General features: G+C 37.4%; 1 protein-coding gene across 5 annotated transcripts in view; it reads right to left on the minus strand.

The window, feature by feature from the left end:
- Positions 1-12,817, minus strand: part of LOC138710858 (phospholipid transfer protein C2CD2L) — a 343,333-nt gene extending 330,516 nt beyond the window's left edge. For 4 of the 5 annotated variants that reach the window (XM_069842026.1, XM_069842024.1, XM_069842022.1 and 1 more), the window contains exon 1: positions 12,057-12,816. In XM_069842026.1, the coding sequence (XP_069698127.1) occupies positions 12,057-12,656 (600 nt within the window). In that variant the 5' untranslated portion in view covers positions 12,657-12,816. Of the gene's footprint in view, positions 1-12,056 lie in introns of all 5 variants that reach the window. The other variant, XM_069842023.1, reaches the window with a different exon arrangement.
- Positions 12,818-24,567: the final 11,750 nt, after the last annotated feature.

Consider the following 24,567-nt stretch of genomic DNA (forward strand, 5'->3'; position numbering starts at 1 on the left):
CAATCCTCATTTGCAGAGGCAAAACCGGATAACTTGAATTGCTGTTTTATTTCATTTACCGTACAAGTACGACGCTTTATCAACATTTTAGATCATTTAGCATCTGAATGAGATGAAGGTGATAATGCTGGTGAAATGAGTCCGGGATCCAGCACCGATAGTTACGCAGCATTTTTTCATATTGGGTTGAGGGAAAACACCGGAAAAAATCTCAACCAAGTAACTTGCCCCAACCGAGAATCGAACCCGGGCCACCTGGTTTCGCGGCCAGACGCGCTAACCGTTACTCCACAGATGTGGACTATATCACCGTATTATACATAAAAATCACACATATTTCAGATCATATATTCGCAAACACAAAACCAAAGGCACGGATGCAACACCTTTGTTTGAACCCAAGTGTTTAACGAGCATTGCTTTCAAACATAGTAGTAATATCGGCCCTAGAATTTATAACAAATTAATAGAGAAATATCTTCATCTAATTAACTCAAACAATTTCAAATTTAAAATATATGTAAGCAATTTGTTATGATTAAATATTCATTTTAGATGTTTTTTTACTGAAATTTATGCATGCAACTTTATTATGTAGCGAATTCTCCCCTGAGCAGGAGATCACTCTCTTTCAGGAGAGTACTAGAATTTTGTATACTTGCAACAGTTTCTCTGTATTATATTTTTCTGGAAATCAAGTTATTATTACTATTATTATTATTATTATTATTATTATTATTATTAATTTAAATTTTCAAATCTTTTTATAACATATTTATCGATAAAATCTCCGTCAGTTTGCTTAGAAACCTTGTATCTTCATTCTGTAAAAATTTCAGTATCACATCTTCAGTAGTTCCTGAGATAATGGATCAATAAATAAACAAATCGAAAATTGGCGCATTCCGAGATAGGGCAGTTAATATCCCCTTAACAAAGTTAGAGGACTTTCAGTTTTTGTTTTCTTTTGAATAACCCTATATATAAATCTGGATTCCATTCGTGAAATTTATGTGTCCCATTTATGACAGATATTTAGAAAACAAGCAGACATCTATAAATAAGTAGGAAATATATACATATAACTATCCCTATACTCTTAAAATACAGAGAGCTTTCTAGACAATGGACCGAAATTCATTCTCAAAGAAAGTCTGTTCTTTAGCGGTTCTAATCACCATCAGTCTCATAGTAGAGAATCAAGCTCCAGTTTCTTCTTTTAAATTCGTCAAATAAGTAAGCTAAGGCTGGGTGAATATGAAGACGTTGTTATGCAGAGAGAATGACACTGCATTACATGGACTGGCAGTGCAGAAAATTTCAGTGCGACGCTTAACGAATGCATAGTGGTACCTGGTTCGTTATGTAACGTAAACAGCAGAAGTAAATAGGAACTTGTTGGCTACTTCATTACGAAATAACTCGTTGATGTACTGACCGCTCAGAAAACACTGCTTCTTTGTCTAGATATTTTCATTTGAAGATGTTGTCTGAATAAATAATGATGAACAGATTTGTAATAGTTATTTACGTTACAAGATCGTTATGTAGAACTTAACATGCGAGCATGGAATTCAACTAAATGAGCGACAGCGAGTTTAGTTATCCATGTGAGCATTATATTATTTGAAGTTCTTATATTAAAAGTACACAAAACTGTGATTTAGCCAAAACTGACACTTAACGATTTTCTTCTCGACATTTATTTGTTATACAGAAAATAGTCGTTAAATGATAGACTAGCCTTAAGATAATCAAAAAGGTTCACCTACTCATAGCATTTATGGCCGGTTTCTGGTACACGTCAGTTAACTCTCAGTTACTTAGCTGCTCTTATAAATTTAACTGCACTGATAACTTTAATGAGTTTCTGGAAAGTTAAATGTAGATTTATCAGCGCTCGTAACTAACAGTTGAGGTAATTTCAAGTTCAGTATCTATTGTCGTCCATAGATGTCTCCACTAGTATTTTGTTAGTGATTTTTAGTTATTTATAGTTGCTTTTGTCTGCAGAAGTTTTCAGTAGTAATATGGTTGATTGGTACACAGTGAGCTGTGCACTAGTAGGTGCAAGACTTTTTAATTAAAGAACCGTATGATAAACGATAGTGTACATGTAGCCTACACTTCCAACTCAATCGTAATATGATTAAAAAACAATAATTGTTGGTATTTGGCGTGATTATCGAGGTAAATAATACTAGTGGAGAGAGAGTTAGATGTAACTTCTGCTTCAAAATTGCAACTGTATTCAGCTGTGGTAGCTATGGCAGCCATATTGATAAACATATTAATAGTACATTATGCAACGAGCCTATAATGATAGTAATTAAGAAGCGAGTATGGATGTTTATGAAACGAGCGCAAGCGAGTTTCATAATTTTCATACGAGCTTCTTAATTACCATTATAGGCGAGTTTCATACAACTTTTTATGCTCGACCATATTTCTAACTTGAAATTATTCAGATGTATACATTTTATTTGTATCTGACAAGATCGGAAGTGACCTTGTTCTAGGTCGTGAATTGTGAGATGTGCGCAGACGCGAAAGTATTGATTTTTTCCGAGGAACAATAATGTCATTGACCTTGATGTAATCCCCTTAAACTTGATATAACCTTGATTATTGAATTCGACATTGAAAAACGAGATGACAAATTGAATTTATTTGAATATTATTTACAATTAACGCTAATTATTATAGTAACAGAACATAAACTTCTGCGACAGTATTGGATTTCCAGCCTCCGTGAATTTTCGCTAATTCTCTTTCGATTGCATATCCGAGAATAATCGATACTTCCGGTTTTATAACGGTACAAAGCTGACTTGTCATTGGCTGAACACCTATAAGCTGAGTTGTCATTGGCTGAAAACCTGTACTTTAATGAGTAAGTGTACTTTAATGACATGCATTAAAGGACTGCTACCAGGTGTATAATTACTACATTTCGGCATGGTCGAGCATAAAATATTTTACATTCGCCCATATGAATGATTTCATGTATTCAAATGAACTTTTCAGAGACCGAAATGCCACTGGCATTGGTAGAACACCCAAAAATAAAATATACCTTGACTGACGACATACAATCTGAAGTTGATGACGAAAATTAAGCTTGAGATGTTCGAAATTGTCTTTATAAACACACATTATTATCGTAATATGTCACAGAAAGTAAAACATTTACCTTTAAGTTACGCAAATAAAACGCCAAAATTTTAAAACTATACAGATAATATAGTAAATTAATTTATTGCAGTCTATATTATTATTTAATATCAGTTATTATAGTTTAGAAACAGTAATGCAGTAGCGCCGCATGTCGGTATTTGTTCAGATCAGTACTAACAGCCAGGTAACTACAGGCGAGGTATAGTTACCAGTTGAAGCACAGATAACTGTAAAGATAACGATAACTGTTGTTTCGGAAACTCATTTTAAACTAATAAGAATGTTAAATCATAGATAACTCTGTTTGTACATGTAACCGTCTTTCTAGAAACCAGGCATTAATGTCGGTTCTCGAAGTCTCTAGGCTACATGCCAGATAATCAACGGTTGAGAATTTAGAGCGGAGATTAAGAGGGATGACAGCTGTTGTGGTTGAGGGTGAGCGTTAAAACTAAGCTTACGTTGTTACGTATCATACATACTGCATGACAAGAGGAAAATTCCAAATAACTAGTATTTCCAGTCTCTTTCGAAGAAATTTAAATAACATCGACAGTATTATCAATTTCGCTATTAACAGATAAAATAGAGAATTATTGATTTTCACTACTTGGCATATTAGCCTATTGCAATATTATGAAATATATCAATCAATCAATAAACTCTTGTCGGCAACTGTCAGTTGCAAAATAATGATTAAAATTCTTATCTCATAACAGCAGTTCGTAATTTATGTAGAGATGCCAATCAGATCTCTGTAATTACTGGCCTGTTACCAACATGCTGGTCAAAAATACTCTTTATTTCATCAAGCAGATCTAAACATTTCCTATTCGCTTACAGTACGCACAAATCTTAATAATCTTCTACAACATTATTCAGTTAATTAGTTTGAATTTGTATTTTTAAACTGCGTAATAACAAAATAAATTTTCATATTGAATGTATAAAACCCTAGTAACAATAAATTTAATGTGTCAGAGTGAACCATTTCATTTTCCGAAATATTTTTCAGTTTGTCTAACTTCTGACGTGCCACGATCTTGACATTTAACTGGAAAACTCCTGAAACAATACGCAAATATAAATTCGGCTCTCAGGGAAGTGCAGAGAATTTGCAATTAAATAAAGGGTGCGTCAGAAAGAACGGATGGATTTCAAACTATCGATACGCAACGAGGAGAGAGATATAGTGAGGGGGACCACGACTGTTGGGTCAGCCATAGAATGCAGTTTCAGTTGAGAACATGGTGTTGGTCTGGTGTACAACGTGCTTTCATCGTAGAGACATTTTTGAAAAATGAAGAGTCTGTGATCGCCACTCAGGACTCATTTCGACATCGGATGTCACGCTAGGATTCCAACTCGGAATACAATTTTGCGGTGGGTGGCTTCATTTCGTATCACAGGTTCAACATTAAAGAAGAAATCACCTGGACGAAATTCTATTGCACTGAGATTGTCCGAGGCTACGGTAAGATCTCGCGCCCTGCGACTTCTTTCTTTGGGACCATTTGAAGCCGTAAGTTTGTAAACATCGATCACATACACTGTACGAACTGAAGACAGCGATTCGTGAAGAAATCGTGGCAATTGCACCAGCTATGACTGTGAAAGTGATGGCGAACATCAGAAAACGCCTCGATGCCTGTATTGAAAGCCAAGGACATCATATGGATAATGTTGTTTTCCATAAATAAACTGCATGTATTGGTGAATATGTTGATAACAATACATTTTTGATTTGATGAATCTTTACAATTTTCTTGCCATGTGAAATCCATCCGTTCTTTCTGACGCACCCTGTATCACATCATATATACACAGTGTGCAGCTTAAAACTTCGGTAAAAAAAAAAGGCATGCCATAAACAAATCCTACGAGATACGGTAATGCAATAATTCTTGTAATTCTGTTAAACATGTTCATCGTCGGTTTCATCTGTGGTTAACCTTCAAAGACAAGAACCCATTTCTTATTGTAAGTGAATAATGATCGTCCACCGCTAAGGAGTAACAGCATGTCCGACCGTGAGACGAGTAGCCCGGGGTTCAAAACCTGGTTGGGACAAGTTACCTGGTTGAAGTTTTTCTGGGGTTTTCCTGAACCCAATAAGGGAAAACGTTAGGTAACTTTCGGCGCTAGACTCTTTTCCCTGGCATTATCACCTTCATTTCACTCAGACGCTAGATAACCACAGCAGTTGATAACGTGTTGTAAAATAAACGTCAAAACGACGAAGTGAAGGAAAAGACTAGAAGCATTTGAAATATGGATGTGAAGAAGAATGGAGCGTGTGAAATGGACAGACAAAATAAGAAACGAGGCTGTGCTAGAAAGAGTGGATGAAGAAAAAATAATGTCCAAACTAATCAGGAAGAGACAATGGAATTGGTTGGATCACTGAGTAAGAAGAAACTCTCTACTGAAGGATGCACTGGAAAGAATGGTGAACGAAAGAAAAGTTCAGGGCAGAAGAAGAGATCAGATAATAGACAACATTACGATACATGGATCGTATGTGGAGACTAAGAGGAAGGCGGAAAATAGGAAAGAGTATGCTGGGTTTGCAGTGAAAGACCTGCCTTTGGCCAGAACACTATGAATGAAGCAAGACAGTAATACCATTTAGTAGAAGGGACTAGAGGAAGTCTCAAAGTACCTGAAGAAGATGTAGGAGAATTTAACTAAGTCCTCTGGGAGCACATCTCATCCAAAACATGGGTGTATATCACTGTCAAATTGTAGGTCAACATCCTTTTGATGAAAACAACAGTAAGAGTCAGAACGGAGAAGATTCTCAAGGTTTTATGACGTAATCTAATTCTGCTACAAAAACATACGTGTAATCGCGATATTCGATTAAGGATCGTGGGTATTTTTTTTTTCCAAATTATAAACTAAAGCAGCATGAAAGGGAGCAATGTGGGCGAACCGGATATGCAGTTTGTGAAGTGAGTGGGTTGCACCATCTTGTTTTATGACGCGCTGCCCTAGCGTGCAGACCAGTTGTAATCATGACGTCACTGGATTATCAACTACCAATTTAAAAGGGCGGAGTTTCAACCTTTGGTTAGACTTTCTAAAACACCCTTTTAAGACATCGCAGATAATTCAATAAATGACCACACATAAATGCCTCTACTTTAGTTTTAGATGAAAGTGATCAAATTGTATGTGAAATTAACAACAGTTAAGCATGTTCACAACTGACTCTACTACACCTATTGGCATTAAGTGTGTCTTATGTTTGACCCATGGAGTCTGATGCGTTGGCCTTCTACCATATTTATAAGAAGTAAATGAATTTGTTGATTTTGCCTATTGTACAGAATATTATCACTTGGAAGCAGATTTTTTTTTTGTAAATACTGTAAATATACCGTATTTCTTTTTCTGTACGAACATAGGCTTTTCTAAGTTAGTTCAAAATTCTTAACATGCCTTCCTGAGTACTTAAACCAAATTTTATTACATATAAAAACACATATTTTTCAATTTTTTATACTGAAATAAATATTTTAAAATATTTCATCATGATTGAGTCATTGGCTGAGAAGAAACTGCCTACTGAAGATGCACTGGAAGAAAGAAGAGTTCAGGGCAAAAGAAGATCTCAGATGATAGACGACATTAAGATGCAGACTATGGATCATAATATCTGGAGACTAAGAGGAAGGCAGAAAATAGGAAATATTGAAGAATGCTGGGTTTGCGGTAAAAGACCTGCCATTTTGCAGAACACTATGTAAGTTATTGTTCAGAGACAATCAACATGCATTTTAATTTGAGAATTTGGAGTGACTTGTAACTGCAATCCTAATGAAACTACCAGTAACTATTGTTTTACTGGTCCACCGTTGTGGCTGAGGGGTTAGCGATTCTAACCGGTTATGACGAGTTGCCTGAGTGAGGTTTTTTCGGGTTTTTTCCCTCACTCCTATGGAAGACTATCAGGTAACTTTATCAGGCGATTGGAACTCCACTCATCTTCGCCACTTCCTTTCCTCCCCCATCATCCTTTTCTCATCTTCCCGTTTCTGGTTTTTCAGATCAGAAACTACTGGCTCTCTCGACCGGCCTCCGTGGAATGTAGTTAAGCGACGTTGGATGGCTTCTGCAACGAGCACCCGAGGCGGACCTACTCGGAGAAAGAGTAGGGGACCGAGGGGGGGGGGGTCTTGAGGGAAGTTGCCGAAGCAGGAATGGTATATGGATTTCTGTCGGCTGTAGGGACCGGTCGTTAAGGAAGTCTTGTGGTTGGGTTGGTGCGCGTAGGGGATCTGTGGCACGCAACTCATTCCATATCACGGGTTAACTCAATAGATCTCAACAGGTCGCGCCAATGTTTTGCTGTTACTGATGAGTACTAAAAGTTACCTTCCTTTCATAAAAGAAGAGGTACTTGAGTCGAACATCTGTAATGTTTTGGCAAATATTTTTGCATTTTTACCACAAAAAATAAATGATGTAGCCTACATTTTATCATATAAAAACCCGCTTCCTTAGGTTATGGGAGTGCTGCTGATCATATCAGATCAGATGTTTCTCAGTGTAGAATAAATAGATCCTTGTTAAGTCTGCGAGACCACGACACTAACACAGTACCTATACGTGTGCTGCTGCTGTTTCGCTTCCTAACTTGCAGCTGCGACAATCAGAATTACCGGCTAATCCCTGTCTGTGCAAAAGCTTCTGCAAGGCACAATGACCTGTTAAAATTGCTACAAATTTTACGCTATAAGTGTAGACAGTTATCTGACTGTATAAAGACAATGACGGTGCAGCAGCCGGCTTTCCTTGCCGATTAACGTTGTGCTAGTATCCCTCCAGCCTGTCACGCAGGTGGCCCGGGTTCGAGTCCCGGGAAGGTCTGGGATTTTTCATTGAAAAATCCACAGTGAAACTTGCGGCGGATAAGGTTGCAGTTGGGGTTTATGTCGGAGTTTTCCCATTTTTTCCCATATTAGACATGTACATAATTTCGTCATCATTCCATAGCATTCCCCGATCGCCGGCTGGCTACGTACGGAGGGGTCTGGCCCAGGGACGAGTGGGATGGCTTGCTCGAAACCTGGGTATGCGGCGAACCTTAGTGTAGTCAGTCGGTGTGGGTTTGGAAATGCGCCTATCTTGATGGTTAGTGCAATAGATCGTAACAGATCGCAGTGTTGGGCCACAGTGTCTCCCTCCCGTAAATTCCATTCCATTCCAAAATTGTGGTAATTGTTCTGGGAGACAAGAAGCGCAGATTCTCGCGCCAAATTTCTCTCTCTTTCTGAAAGACTATTATTATTATTATTATTATTATTATTATTATTATTATTATTATTACCTGCGGACCTCTGGAAAAAGAACTAAGGGACTAGTGAAATGCTTTGTGTGGAGTGTAGCATCGTATGGTACAGAAACATGGACATTACGACGAAGTGAAGAGAAGCAAATAGAAGCATTTGAAATATGGATATGGAGAAGACTGGAGCGTGTGAAATGGACAGAGTAAGAAACAAAGCTGTGTTGGAAAGAGTGGGTGAAGAAAGAATGATGCTGAAATTGATTAGAAAGAGGAAAAGGAATTGGCTGGATCACTGGTTAAGAAGAAACTGCCTTCTGAAGGACGCACTGGAAGGAATGGTGAACGGGAGAAGATTTCGGGGCAGAAGAAGATATCAGATGATAGACGACATTAAGATATATGGATCATATTATGCGAAGACAAAGACGAAGGTAGAAAATAGGGAAGACTGGAGAATGCTGGGTTTGCAGTGAAAGACCTGCCTTTGGGTAGAACTCTATGGATGAATGTAAAACATTATGGTTAAAAGCCTGAGTAAAAAGATGCACTACCTGCCATGTACGAAATTTAACTGGACAGTGGATTTTGTTTAAATTTAAACAGTTATAAATTCATGTGTTATTTTATCACTCTGCTAAAACAGTCAACCTAATTTCGCGATACCTGAAACTTGCAACAGTATAATAACAAAAATAGGCTAACTTTCCACTTAACATTATGAAATAGACCTATACTACAATTTCTAAATCTGGCCGTAACAATTACACAACGGACATACATTCATTGTCACACTACCTGTAATTTATCTCTAACTGGTGAGATTGCAGACATAGAAGATAATATTCATCGCAACTGTAGCAATCGACGTACAGGAACGATAGTACTATTTCCTGTTGTGGAAAAGAGGTTAAAGATAACAGAATGAACAGCAGCTGAGAACACAGGAAATGGATGCAAACGAGTTCGACATTTCAGAATAGCCATTCGTGTATTCAAAACACAGATAAAATATGACGTATAAGTCATGAAAGCGTATGAGGGTCAAGGCGGTATAGTTTCCAAGTTATCTGAATCTCAGTGTGATTGTCATTACATTCCGTTAACCTTTAACCCGAGTAAAGAGATCCCATAGCATGCTGAATAAATTCCTGGATCTTTCTGGAAATCGTAGCTAAAAAGAATTCCCTTGTTTACAACTGATTTTAAGACAGTCAGTATATATTTACACTGCAAGTGGGCATACACAATTTATGCTCGTCATTCAGACGTAACTAATATGGACATAAATATGAGGAATTTCAGCGATGTGGGCAGACTTAACAAAGGACGAATATTTTTATGTAATATTTTCATGAATTATGAGGCATGGAGAACAATAATGTGACACAATTTTATTGAATTCACACTTCTTTCCTTTCGATATGGACTGAAGAAAACCGAGGAAAGATTTTGAACGATGTGACTGAGAGTAAGAAGGAAGAACTCAACAGCTCTCCTCCCCGTTTAAGAGTCTGTGCTGTTTCGAGCTTCATTGAAAAATGTCGCACGAAAAAATCTTTTCCCTCCTTCGTCTCTCACGGGATTTGGTCATGTGCTTTACTGCCCTTCAGATACAAGTTACCAAAGATGAGTTAATGGCAGCGAAATTTAAAAATTGAAAATCTTTCAATTCACACAGGATTACAAATAAGGATTCTACATAAATAAAAATTATAATTTGGAAATAAAAACACCAGTTAAACTTCAGATAAAAAAGCCACAAATTACAAGCCTGTAATTTTTTTCTTGCAAAGGAAAATCTGCAAAAAGTGTTCGATCGCCTTGACTCATGCAAAACTGAAGGACATACGTGAATAATTATAGCCGTATATGTTTTTACCATGAAGCAGGTGGTTTTTGACATCATCGACGCCCCAACTCACGGAACGCAGAAACAAGAACAAGAGAATGACAACAGTGACGACAACATTGACTACGAATAAATAAAAATATTAAAAGATGTGGAATACAAAAGGTAGAACTGATTCAGAGTAGGCCTACTTTTTTTTAATAATATTTCTATCTTAAAAAGTACATAATGCGTGTGACCTTTTTTGTTGAGTTCGCTCGAATGAAATAATTTCAAACAAATGAATTTACCTCAAAATATGTATTTGTTAAGTTGTATTCGCAACGCCTATTTGTGTATGGAAATGATTTGCATAGACTCTAATATATATATATACTTTTAAACAATGGCGTACGCAGAATTTTGTCAAGGGGGGTCATTATTAAAATTGTTTACAATTTACATTATCGGTATTTTAAATTAATTTATATATTATTATTATTATTATTATTATTATTATTATGTTACGATATATTCATTAATATTATACTATTACTTATCTTCTAATAGAACATATTCATGAATAACATAAAATATTTAAACGTGCTTTTTTTTCACAGCCATCCAATTTGAACAAACAACAAGTTAAATTTCATATTGTGTCAGCTTTATTTTATTACAAGGTCAGTGCTAGGTGATAGGTCTCTCTATAGTCTCTATAATAAAGATAGGATTGTTATAATTCGAACGTGCCGCAGCATCAAGCACAGGGATTATATTTAAAGAGGGGTAGGAGGGCTATAACTTATGTTGATGTAGATTTTGTCACTTTGACAGTGAAAAATTAGGGAAGGGAAAACGATTATGGAAAAAAATATATACTCAAATCTAAATATGTCATTGTTTTAATTTCAAGGGGAGGGGGAGAAGGGGATGTTCAAACCCGGTAACCCCCCTTTGCGTACGCCCCTGCTTTTAAACACCTTGGTTGTACGCTGAACACTTCCGACAATAAATGCACAAAAAAGCAAGTCTCTCCAAAAACAGGTTATGGTTTTGTTACATCACGCGTACGTAACAGCTTAGCATGATAAGCACGTCGACATGTACTCAGGACAGGCGAACCTTCAGTACACTTCGACTGAACGCTACCGTATTTCAATATACGACACATATTAAAAAGATTGGCTGGTGATTTCGTTAATAATATTCCACAGATTTGGATTTAAAACATGCAATTCTGATATACTAGTGTTGAAAGTACTGTTTTTACTCTCAGTACAATATTATTGTTTTTAGAATGTTTGAAAATTGCGCGTAATTTACGACCCGAAGTAGGATTGGGCCCAGAGCGCGGTTTGCGCACCACTGCACTGCAGCACTTGTGATGATGGAATTTTAATTACACGACGTTGTTGTTTGCTAATACACGAATCAAAACAAACGCTCAGAACTAACGCCAATTTCACACAAATCTCGCTTACGTGATAGGTTGTTTCAAAAGTTAGGACTGCAAGGCAATAAACTTCCGCTTAAAACTTTTATATCACAACGAAGCACTTGTTGACATTCACATACAAATCATCCTATAGGTTGAAAAATAAAAAATACAAAAACATTAAAATGTTAAAAATGACAGCATTCAAGAAGTTACCAATCCTTACTGAGACATTCAGACAACAATAATGACGTGCCGGCAGAGTTACACCCACTTCATGATTTAACACTAGATACAAAAATGAGATCACAACTTACCTCGGTAACAGATTGCTTGGTGAAGTCGTTGAGAGACTGGATCCAAACATTTAAAATTTCGTTCACTACCACCAAGTCGGAATACAACCAAAAGAACACTTCGTTGACCCACTGAACACTTTCACTCTCTGGTCCTGTAGCAAAAGGTGGTTGAACGTAGGACGTACTTTTCGTCGGAGATGGTGCAGATACTGGCCCTTTCTTGGCTATCCTTTTTCGTATAGGGGGCGTGGGAGGTACGGTTGTTCCCGCCGTCCTTGGTGCAGCGGCAACAGTCGATCGGGGTAGTTCTTTAGTGACCGGGACCTCTTCACTGACACTTGGAGCGGCGGCGATAGCTACTGGTTGAGGAACGACTGGGGACTTTTCTTTCACTTCAGAAGAACTAATAAACCTGCCATAAATGTACCTTCCTATTCCGAGAACGAACAGTCCGAATATCATCCAACCAAATATTAACATTGCCACGGTATCCATTGTTGTTTCAGCGCCTCCTTCGAAGCTACAGATCAGGTCGTCTATTCTATCCGCCAAGTCGGCCATATTGCTCCATCCCGTCGAAAGCCAGTTCCAAATTTGCTTCAGAATGAGATCAGCCATTTCTATAAATAAGTCACCGGTTCACAGAGTGAAAATAGCATCTCAGCGAGAGAGATCGAGTTTCCCCACGCCGGCCGGGCAGTCAGGGAGCGTGTGCCAAAGCCTCACTAACCATGCCTCGTTCACTCGCTCACTGGGCATGCCCTCCCGCCAGCCAGCCAGCCAACCAACAGCTGTTTAGAAAGGGATTGCATTTGGGTGACGACTGCTGTGGTGGTACTCCTGCTTGTCTGCCAGTACGCACGGAATTCGGTCGTGCTAATCGATCGAACTGTTAGAACATTTACGTTTTAAGTTTTCAAATTTACAGGATTTATTTTATTGCTGTTTGTTTGTTGGCTGTTGCGTCAAGATATACAGTCTGGCAAGTAAGCTGTCAAATTCAGCAACAGCTGTGTTACGAATACAAACTGCGGTCACTAGCCTGACAGTAGGTCACAAAAAATACACGTAGTTCCTAAATAAAATGCAGTAGCTCGTGGTAATATTATTAGACCTAATAATAATAAAGTGTAATATTGTTTCATTTATTTTCACATTACCTACTTCTTTTATTGTTCCATTTATCACAATTGAACATTGCATTCAATTCCGTAATTATAGCGCCGGTGCACAAAATGACACGATTTTTCACCGTAAGTTTTGCATTTGTGTTACAGTGACCATCATTAAGACAAAGAATGTGACCTGTTCAGTACCCGTATGGGCGCAACACCCGCCGACATGTGTAAACAGCTCTTTTTAATTAAACGAAAGGTCAAAGTTAAGGCCATAAATCTCGAATGAGCACTTGGAAACTTCGTGAGTAGTGTAGACTTAATATTTCATCAACTCCCTTTCTATTCATTTTGTGTTTTCCCAAGTTTTATTTTTCCCTTTCTTTGTACAGTATATTTATTATTTCCATTAAATTCCTGAATTTTTATCTATCTTCATATCTTTTCTCTTTATTTATTTATTCATTCATTCGTGCATTTTGTTTCCTTTCCCCTTTTCAATTTTCTTTCTTCAATTCTGTCTTTCTTTCTCGTCAAAGTTCGTCTTTCTGTTCCTTTTCTTTCCTCTTGTATCGTTCTTTTTTCCCTTTCCTGTTCTCAATTTCAATTTCTCTAACGTTATTTTTTTGTATTTCTTCCCCTCATTTTCCTTTCTTCAGCTTCTATTCTTCTACCATCTTTTATTTATGTTATGTATGTATTTAATCCCTCCTTTCTTTATGTTTTCTCGATTTTTATCCTTTCCTCCACACTTACTTTCGTTTCTTTCTCTCGTCCTTATTCTTTTTTCCAGTACCTATAAATCGTCTCTTATTTTCTCCTCCATCATATTTCTTTCTTTCATTTTTCTCTCCTCTCATCATTTTCGTTATCATACAATACATATTGTTCTGCCTAACGGTAGGTCTTTCACTGCAAACCCAATATTCTCCAATCTTTCCTATTTTCCGCCTTCCTCTTAGTCTCCGCATATGATCCATATATCTTAATGTCGTCTATCATCTGATATCTTCTTCTGCCCCCAACTTTCCTTCCAGTGCATACTTCAATAGGCAGTTTCTTCGTAGAGTGTGACTCGGCCAATTCCTTTTTCTCTTCCTGATCACTTTCAGCATTATTCTTTCTTCATCCATTCTTCCTAGCACAGCTTCGTTTCTTATTCTGTCTGTCCATTTCACATGCTCCATTCTTCTCTATATTGTATTCACATTTCAAATGTTTTTAGTCGTGTTTCTTCATGTCCATATTTCTGCCCCATACAACACCACACAAAGCACTTCACTAATCTCTTCCTTAGTTCTTTTTCCAGAGGTCCGCAGAACATGCTCATTTCTCTATTAAAAGCTTCCTTTGCCATTGCTATCCACTTTTTTACTTCCTGGCAGCTCATCTTACTACTTATAGTACACCTCAAGTATATGAAGCTGTTCACTTGTTACACTGCCTCATTTCGGATTCGCAAGTTTACCTTCTTTACTTTTCTTCCGATACCATGGTCTTCATCTTGTTTGCATTTATTTTCATCCCATACTACTCTGCACTACTAAGCACAGAGGAGGTAACTGCAATCTAGTTACTTCTGAGATAATTGCACTAAAAAGCTTGTTAGTATAATATGTAGCCATGCAAGTGCACATACCTCTAGTTTTACATCATTTTTAAGGTATTTAGAGCTTCGATACGATCATAAAATTCTAGTATTAGGCGTAAAATACTCCACCGAATTGTTATAGGCCTACGTCGTTATCTCATTTTTTTTTTTCATAAAATTTGCAGTTACTCCTCCTCTAGGGAGTAGGGCAGTACTTACAGCTGTTATTTAGCTCCAGTGGCATATTCATTAGTGTCATATTCTCGTCTTCTAAGTTCTAACAACGCCAAATCATCAGCAAATCTTTTGTACGTTATTCTTCTTCCTCCTACCATTAACCCTCCCATGTTCTGAAAACAGTTCTTCAATAAATCCTCCAAATAGATGTTGAACAGGGTAGGCGATAAAGGGCATCATTTTCATACTTCTCTTCCTATTCGACTTCCCTCTGATATTTCTGTTCCTGACTTTTGCTCGTTGTTTCATATAAAAGTTACTGAGTAGCCTTATCTCTGTCCAACCCACACCAATTTTGTTCCGAATCACCGTAAGTTTCTTCCAATCCATTCTGTCAAAAGCCTTTTTAAAGTTTACAAATACTACACAGTACACTTCTTTAAATATTTCTCTAAGTATCTTTTGCCGATTGTTCGCAGCAGTCCAGTTATATCCCTCGTATCTTTCTCTCCGATGTTTATGCTAGACCTAATATAGTTAACTACTTTACCCTTTCCCGCTCCTCATATTAAGTCCAATCGACAATAGAAACTAGGTTTATCCTTGCACATGGGGTAGTATTTTGTGTTGATTCTTTTATTCTGAAGAAGGTTAGAAATAAGCGCTGACTTTGTCGGAATTCAAAATCGAAGAGTAGAAATAATTATGTACGTAATAATTAATTTCTATGAAAAAAATTGTTTCGTCCGGTACGAACTATGTCATTTTATTTTTTTACTCAGTTATTTAACGACGCTGTATCAACTACGATGTTATTTAGCGTCGATGGGATTGTTAATAGCGGGATGATATTTGGCGAGATGAGGCTAAAGATTCGCCATAGATTATCTGACATTTGCTTTACGGTTAGGGAAACCCTCGGAAAAAATTCCAACCAGGTAATCAGCCCAAGCGGGAATCGAAGCCGCGCCCGAGCGCAACTCCCGATAGGCAGAAAAGCTTTAGCCAACTGAGCTACGCCGGTGGCTCATTTCGTTTTCAGTTTATTTTAAGCATTAATACAAAAATCGCGAGGAAAACTGTATGCTTCGCTTTTGCAGTAAGTCACTATTTTCAGATTTTTATTTGAAATAAACTATTATTTTTTTATAAAAATTAATAGGCCTACATTTCTTTTGTATCATTTCCGGATAAATGAACTTAAATATTTAATATGAACAAAACGTGTCCAATATGTTATGAAAAATCACAGTCCGCATGCGCAAAATCACGTTTTGACGTAAAATTACGTCTTTCTACTCACTATTATTTATTTATTTATTTATTTATTTAACCTGGTAAAGCTAAGGCCATCAGGCTTTCTTTTCCCCTCTACCAGGGGATTGCAACTACAATATTAAGACTACAATTACAATTATAATTACAATTAATATTGAATTTACAAATACAATAAAAATCAAAGTACTAAAAGATTAACAGACTAATAAAAGCTAGATAGTTCATTGTAAAAATTAAGAAGAGAGAATTTTCTTTTTATTAACTAAGTAAAAATTAAACCTACTCTACGCAGTAAGAAAATGCTTAATAAGTTTGCTTTTGAACGCTACTAAATTCCGACAGTCTCTGATGTCATTGGGTAGGGTATTCCACAAGCGCGAAAGCGAGATTGTGTATGATGATGAATACGATGATGTCTTATGTGCTGGTATGGCTAGTATGCGGCTATTTTACGTGCGTGTGAAGAGGTTATGATATGATGACAGGTAACTGAAACGGGAGGCAAGGTAGGTAGGTGTAGAGGTGTGAAGGACTTGGAAAAGGAGAACAAGAGAATGAAAATTTCTACGTTCGTTAAGCCGTAGCCAGTTTAGAGTTTGGAAGGATGGGGTAATGTGGTCAGCGCGACGGACATCGCAGACGAAGCGAACACAAGAATTATGAACTCGTAATCTTTGCGACTGGTTGACATTGAGGTCGGTCAGTAGAGAATCACAATAATCGAAGTGGGGAATTACTAGTGTTTCCACTAGTATTTTCTTGAGTGATAGCGGGAGGAATTTTCGAATGTTGTTTAAGGAATGTAGTATGGAAAGCACTTTTTTGATAATATGGGTTACTTGATAATTCCAGTTTAAATGCGTGTCAAAGTAAACTCCAAGGTTTTTAACACAAGAAGAAAAAGGGATTATTGTGTCGTTTAACTTGACTGGAAGAGCAGGAGTAATGTTGCATAATAGACGTTGGTGTCCCACTAGGATTGCTTGTGACTTTCTTGCATTGAGAGTCAAACCAAACTTTCTGGCCCATGCAGATATGGATTCTAGGCCCTCGTTAAGATTGTGTATTGCGTCATTGAGTGAATCAGGGGTTGTATGGATATAGATTTGTAAATCGTCTGCGTAAAGGTGATGCTTACAGTGCAGTAGAGTCGAAGGGATGTCATTTACGTAAATAGTGAAAAGTAGTGGTGATAGAACAGATCCCTGTGGGATTCCAGAATCAAAGATACGCCATGAGGAAGTTCGACTTCCAATGGAAACACACTGCTGACGTTCTCTGAGATAAGAGGAGAGTTCGCTGAGATAAGAGGAGATAGGTGTAGGGATAGGGGTAACTTGAGAATGAATCGTCACATGAAAATGCAACCCTCTCTCCCTGTTCGCCTTGTATTCCCCTTGACATTTCTTGTATTCCTATTGTTCTCCTTGTATTCCTCTTGTTTTCCTTGTCTTCCTCTTTTTCTCCTAGTATTCCCCTTGTTTTCCTTGTCTTCCTCTTGTTCTCATTGTATTGCCGCTGTTCTTCTTGTATTCCCCATGTTTTCCTTGCATTTCCCCTGATCACCCTGTATTCTCCTTGTTCTCTTTGCACGCAAGTTGTTCTTGTTGTATTTACCTTGTCCATCTTGTCTTTTTGTTATCGTTGTATTTCCTTTGTTTTTCTTGTTTATCCTTCTCTTCATCTTCTCCTTGTTTTCCTTTCTCCTCATCTTCTCCTTGTTTTCCTTGTATTGCCTTTGTTTTCCTTGTCTTTCCCTTGTTCTCCTTGTACTTCCCTTGTTCAACTTATATTTATCTCGTTCTCCTTTGATTCCTGTTTTTCTTGTCTTCCCAATGTTCTCCTTGTATTCCTCTTGTTCTCTTTATATTCTCCTTGTTTTCCTTTGCTTCTTCTTTTTCTCCTTTTAGTCCCCTTGTTCTCCTTTTATTCTCTTTGTTTTTCTTGTCTTCCTCTTGTTCTCCTTGTCTGCCCTTATTCTTCTTCTATTCCTCTTGTTTTTCCTTGTATTTATCTTGTTCTTCGCGTATTCCCCTTGTTTTCCTTGTCTTTATCTTGTTATCTTTGTATTCCCCTTGTTATCCTTGCATTTCCCTTGTTCTCTTTGTATTATCCCTGTTCTGCTTGTATTCCCCTTGCTCTCCTTGTATTCTCTTAGTCCTCTTGTTGTCCTTGTATTCCCCTTGTTTTCCTTATATTATCCTTGTTCTGCTTGTATTTCCCTTGTACTCCGTGTATTCCCCTTATTTTCCTTATATTGCCCTTGTTCTCCTTGTATTCCTCTTGTTCTCCTTGCATTCCCTTTGTTCCCTTTGTTCCTAATGTATTCCCCTTCTTTTTCGAATTAGTAATTCTGAAAACGTTTATTTTCATAACAATTTCAAAATCAATTTTTGCAGGAGTCTTGGCCTTCATTTCAGAATTCTTGAACCTCACTAATTTATAAGACATACTTAGCAGTATTCCAGTGACGGAGGAACAGCATTACCAAGGACTAATACGATACAGAATATCACACTGACAACAATCATCAAAACTCTAGGTAAGATTCGAACCCATGACCGTAGATTTAAAGCTGTGAGTCTCGAGTGATGCGAACACCACAGTACTTTTTGTATACTTCATAAATGAATATGTAAAAGAATGAAAGGACGAAAAAAGAAATTTTAAAAATGGTGAGAGGGAAAGAATAATGAGAGAAAAGGAGAAAAATGAAAAGAAAGACATAAAGGCCAAAAAAATCATTAACTTATTTATATTTATAACCTCCCGTTTGATGCAGCGGTATCTGCAACACATGGAAAACAAATTCCTGCTGTTGGAGCATATTTCTAGGAAAAAGAAATGAAACGGACTGCTATACAATAACAAGTAAGTAACTATTGCATGCCATGAGAGCTCTTCATGTTTACAGGACACGTCACTCATTCCGACTGCCGGAGAGTTATACGTAATATATGAATAAGAGCACTACAGAGGTTTCAAGTTCACAATGCTTCGTTCAGTGCACAATGGAAGCACAGATAAAGAATTTCAGTAAACAATGTGGTCTTAAATTACTTTGGGTCTTCAACATAATTTTGTGCACTGATAGACTAACATCCAGCTTTCCACGTCGGAGACCAAGGTTCAGATCCCAATGAATCCAGGGGCATGTTTCACAACGTTTGCAACTCTTGTATTTTTTAGTAGGTTATTTTACCACGCTTTATAAACATCTTTGGTTATTTAGCGTCTGCATGAGATGAAGGTGATAGTGCCGGTGAAATGAGTCCGGGTCCAGCACCGAAAGTTACCCGGCATTTGCTCATATTGGGTTGAGGGAAAACTCCGGAAAAAAACTCAACCAGGTAACTTGCCCCAACCGGGAATCGAACCCGGGCCACCTGGTTTCGCGGCCAGAAGCGCTAACCGTTATTCCAAGGTGTGGACACAACTCTTGTAAATTGTTAATTTTTTTCCTAAATTGTAAGGCATCTGATTATGAAATAGTTTGTAAAGTTCAAAAATCTGCGCCAGTTGATGGAGCACTATACAAATCCATGTCATGGACTGCTCAATTTTTTGATAATCTTTTATTCAAATTTAATTTCGCAATCTTACAGTGCGTACAGGCAATTACTTTTTGCTCTTAACTATCTGCTTTGAAGATCCAACAATTTTCGCACCCTGAGATGAGTTTGAACACGAATTTATTAACGATTTTATTGTTTTTATTTTAGTTATCTAACGATACTGTATCAACTGCAAGGTTATCTAGCGTCGATGCAATTGATGACAGTGAGATAGTATTTTATCAATAGAGCCCTAGGATCCACCAGGATATTACTTGCCATTGGCCTTAACGTTGAGTAAAACCCTAGATCATATACAGAGTATTAAAAAAAGTATTCAATTTTTAGGAGGTGCTAGTATGCATCAAAACAAGAAAAGAATGTCTAATAAATATGGGTCCTACAACACATATTTTCTGAGATCTGAACACTTGTTCATAGGAGGTGCTCAATGTGACGTCCATTTATGGCAGTCCTCTGCCCTTCGGCGTAAGGAATCACGCACTCTTTGAAATTTACCTGGTTGTTCTTGATAACCAAAAGTCTAGGGGATTTAGGTTTGGGGAACGAGCAGGCCAAGGTGTGGAGCCTTCCAATTAATCCAGCGGTCCTGAAATGTCAGCGTCAGGTGTTCACGCTTATTGCGGACAAAATGTAATGGTGTGCCATCATGCATGAACCCATCTGTAGTCTTTGCTGACATAGCACATTCTCCGGCAAAGTAGGCAATACGTTAATAAGAAAGTTCTGATAACGAGCCCCAGTTAATCTCTGTGGTAGCACGTGTGGCCCTTAATCTATCGCCAAGAACGTCTGGCCATACGCAGATTGAGAATCGGTGCTGATGCCTTATTTCTTCAACTGCATGGCGATTTTCATCGGCCCACATATGCTGACTACAAAAATTCACATCATCATCTCTGTTGAACTCCGCTCATATCCGGAACCAAACTTTTGTTTTCAGTATTTCTTGCGACGTATCAGTATTCCATGCCAGGGGTATCAACTACGGTATGATTATCTGGTAGCCTGCTGTATTGTAGGGTAGAAAAATGCATTGCCATAAATGGATGTCATATTGAGCATCTTCTATGAACAAGTGTTCAGATCTCAGAAAGTATGTGTTGTAGGACCCAAGTTCATTAGACTTTTTTTCTTGTTTTGATGCATACTATCACCTCCTAAAATATTGGACACTTTTTAACACTCTGTATATACTATGATCTAGGATAAAACCTCGGAAGAAACCCATCCAACTCAATCGGAATTCGAACTTAAGCCCGAACGCAGCGTCGATCAGCAGGCAAACGACTATTGCTCCAGCTATGCCCATGGCCTGTTACTAGTTTTATGGTAAGATTGAAAACATATCAAGCATCAAAGTAATATGACTATACTGAAGAAAAACTAAGGAATGAGACATCACATTGCCAAAGCAAGCTGCTGTAAGAAAAGCCTCTCCATTTTCTAACTCGCCTACAACCAATCTTCAAAGTGCTATAGCGGACGAACTCAGTCTTATATAGTTAATGTTTTCCTCAGCATTAGAAGATCGGTCAATACAGATAGAAATTTTGAACAAAAATTCTTACTCAAACCGAGACTCGGCGCTTGTGAGATTAACAATAGTTTTCTTATTGTCCAACTGAGGATGTTAAGAAATTATTTTTGTCATCTGACAATGGCTATTTGATTTCTTTACAGTTTCCATAGAAAGTTATATTCATTAATGACTAATCTCCTACTGACAGAAACCTATCGAGCGAAAGATTAATTTCATACTTCTGCCTTTAAATTGGATCTAATTTATTTGTATGATTTTTTTCTCTTTGTCTTTCTCTGAACAAAGAAATATCGTTTGTCGGTAAATTCTATTCGCGATTTGATACTACAAAAATCGTGAAATTGTGATTGTGTTACAATATCTAAAGAAGTGTTAATGAGCACAAAATTATTTTAATTTGTTTATTTTACGGCGTTTTACCAACTGCGATGGTTATCTAGCGTCCGAGTGAAATGAAAGTGGTAATGCCAGTGAAATGAGTCCAGGGTTCAGCGCCGAAAGTTACCTAACATTTGCTCTTAATGGATTGAGGGAAAACCCCGCAAGAAACCTCAACCAAGTAACTTTCACAACCAGTATTTGAGCCCGGGCCCGCTCGTTTCACGGTCAGACATGCTAACAGTTACTCCACAGTGGTGGACTAAGAACCTTTATGATTTTAATACAAAATTTATTGAAGTCTTCAATTCTGCAAACATTTCAAAGAGTTTCCCCTTCATAGAGGCTAATTGTATGAAATTTTACACTTTCATGGAGTCTGGTTCGGTTAGGCAAGGCAGAGTTCGCAACTCGTCAGTTATTGAACAGTAGGCTTTATTACCTGCAAGTAATTCCGAAAACCCAAAATTCATCTTGTAAACACAATCGTATTGAAAGTGTAATATTTCATACATTTTTCCTATTTCTTTCTCCTTGCCTGTTTGCGATGCACATTTTTTAATCTCTACTATATCCCCCTTACCACCTACAAAATTCGACAGAAAAAACAAATTATCCCCCCTCCTTGACTGTTACCTTCAGCTCACTACCTTTTTCTCCCTCGAAAAGGGACCATACAAGTTCTCTGACTAACATTATAGGGCTATGGAAATGACTAATAGTAGGTTATTTTACGACGCTTTATCAACAGTTTAGGTTATTTAGCGTCTGAATGAGATGAAGGTGATAATGCCGGTGAAATGAGTCCGGGGTCCAGCACCGAAAGTTACCCAGCATTTGCTCATCTTGGGTTGAGGGAAAACCCCGGAAAAAACCTCAACCAAGTAACTTTCCCCACCCGGGAATCGAACCCGGGCCACCTGGTTTCGCGGCCAGATGCGCTGACCGTTACTCCACAGGTGTGGACTATGGAAATGAAGGATGTGGAAATCGGTGTAGTGTGAAATAATTTATTCAGTATTTTGGAAAATATTCTCGACAACCTGTGATATTTAAAACTGTTCAAAGTTATACGTTATATATAAGTATTTGTCCTTACAGATGAGGCATATTTACAATCAGATATCAATCACGTTCTATTCCATGACATCATGTGATGTAGAGCGAAGTTTTACACGTTATAAACATTGTTTAGACAACAGAAGGAGAAGCTTCATCTTTAAATGTTAAAAAAAAATCTATATACAATGTTATTCATTGCAATGTGTTTGGTGAACAAAGATGACAATACAAATGAATTTATAGATTTTTCATTGTACAAACTATTTTTATTTACTAGGTATATTCATATGTTGTAATTTGTTATGTTTCAGATGTACAGAAATAATGATTATTACAATGTAAACTATCTGCAGAATGGCAAAATACACTCTACTTAACATTTATAGACTTCGAAAGAGCATTTGACTCTGTCAATAGACATGTTATTTGGCAAACCTTAAAGGAGTATGGCATTCCACCAAAAATTATTAATATTATTAAATACATGTACCAAGGTTCCAAAGCACAGATAATACATGAAGGTAATCTCTCAGAACCTATAGAAACGAAATCTGGAGTAAGACAAGGGTGTATTCTCTCCCCAACATTGTTTCTGATGGTGTTAGATAGAAATGTGAGAAGGGTTATAGGAAAAAGGAGAAGAGGAATTCAATGGGATATTAACAATCGTCTGGAAGACCTTGACTTTGCAGATGATATAATATTTGCTAGCACAGAGATTTAGGGATATGGAAGCTAAAGTTGAGAAATTACAAGAGGAAGTAGGAAATGTTGGATTAAAGATAAACTCCTCTAAGACAAAACAGATGAGGGTAAATTGTAATAATAAAAATAAATTGACAGTAAATGATATAGAAATAGAAGTGGATACTTTTCTATACCTGGGAAGTGTGGTTACAAAAACAGGTGGAGCGGAAGAAGATGTGAAAAGACGTATTCGGCTAGCAAATGGAGCATTTGTACAGCTATATCCCATATGTCGAAATAACATCTCATTGAAGACAAAGCTCAGACTGTTTAACACAAATGTAAAATCAGTCCTCCTCTATGGTTGTGAAACATGGACAATTACGGATGTAATAAATAAAAAGATACAGACGTTCGTCAACAGATGTCTGAGACGTATTCTAAATATAAGATGGCCGGAAATAATAGCAAATGAAGAACTGTGGAGAAGAACTAACCAATCACAAATATGTTACCAAATAAAACAAAGAAAATGGAATTGGATAGGCCACACGCTGAGAAAGCCAGATGGAGCTATTGAGAAGACTGCAATTGATTGGAATCCACAAGGAGTAAGGAAGAGAGGACGGCCTGGAAAAACATGGAAACGATCTAAAGAGAAGGAAGTAGAGAGATGTGGCAAAAGCTGGAAAGAGGTGAAATGGATGGCTGGCAACAGAGTACGCTGGAGGAACTTTACTGATGCCCTATGTTCCACCTAGGAACAACAGGATATAAGAAGAAAGAAGAACAATGTAAACTACGGTACATTTATTTACTGTAGTCTATATTATAAATTTCTTCCACATCACTAGTTAATACTTGTACTCTAATGTATTTAGCTACACTACACACCCCTGTCTCTATTCCTTACAGTTCCAGTTTAAGGTTGGTTCACAATAAACCGGAAACTAGAATCGGAACGAAAACGAAAACGGTAAAATTGTTAAAATGTGTACATTTAAATGTGAGCATTCACAATTAATGAAAAGCTTGCCGGAGCCCGGCATCGGGAACGGAGAGTTGGCCAAGTTTCAACTTTGGCGTTCACGTTTCCGATCACAGCCCACTAGATTCATTCTAT

This window comes from Periplaneta americana, chromosome 12 (assembly GCF_040183065.1).
Source record: "Periplaneta americana isolate PAMFEO1 chromosome 12, P.americana_PAMFEO1_priV1, whole genome shotgun sequence".
Classification (NCBI taxonomy): Eukaryota; Metazoa; Arthropoda; class Insecta; order Blattodea; family Blattidae; genus Periplaneta; species Periplaneta americana.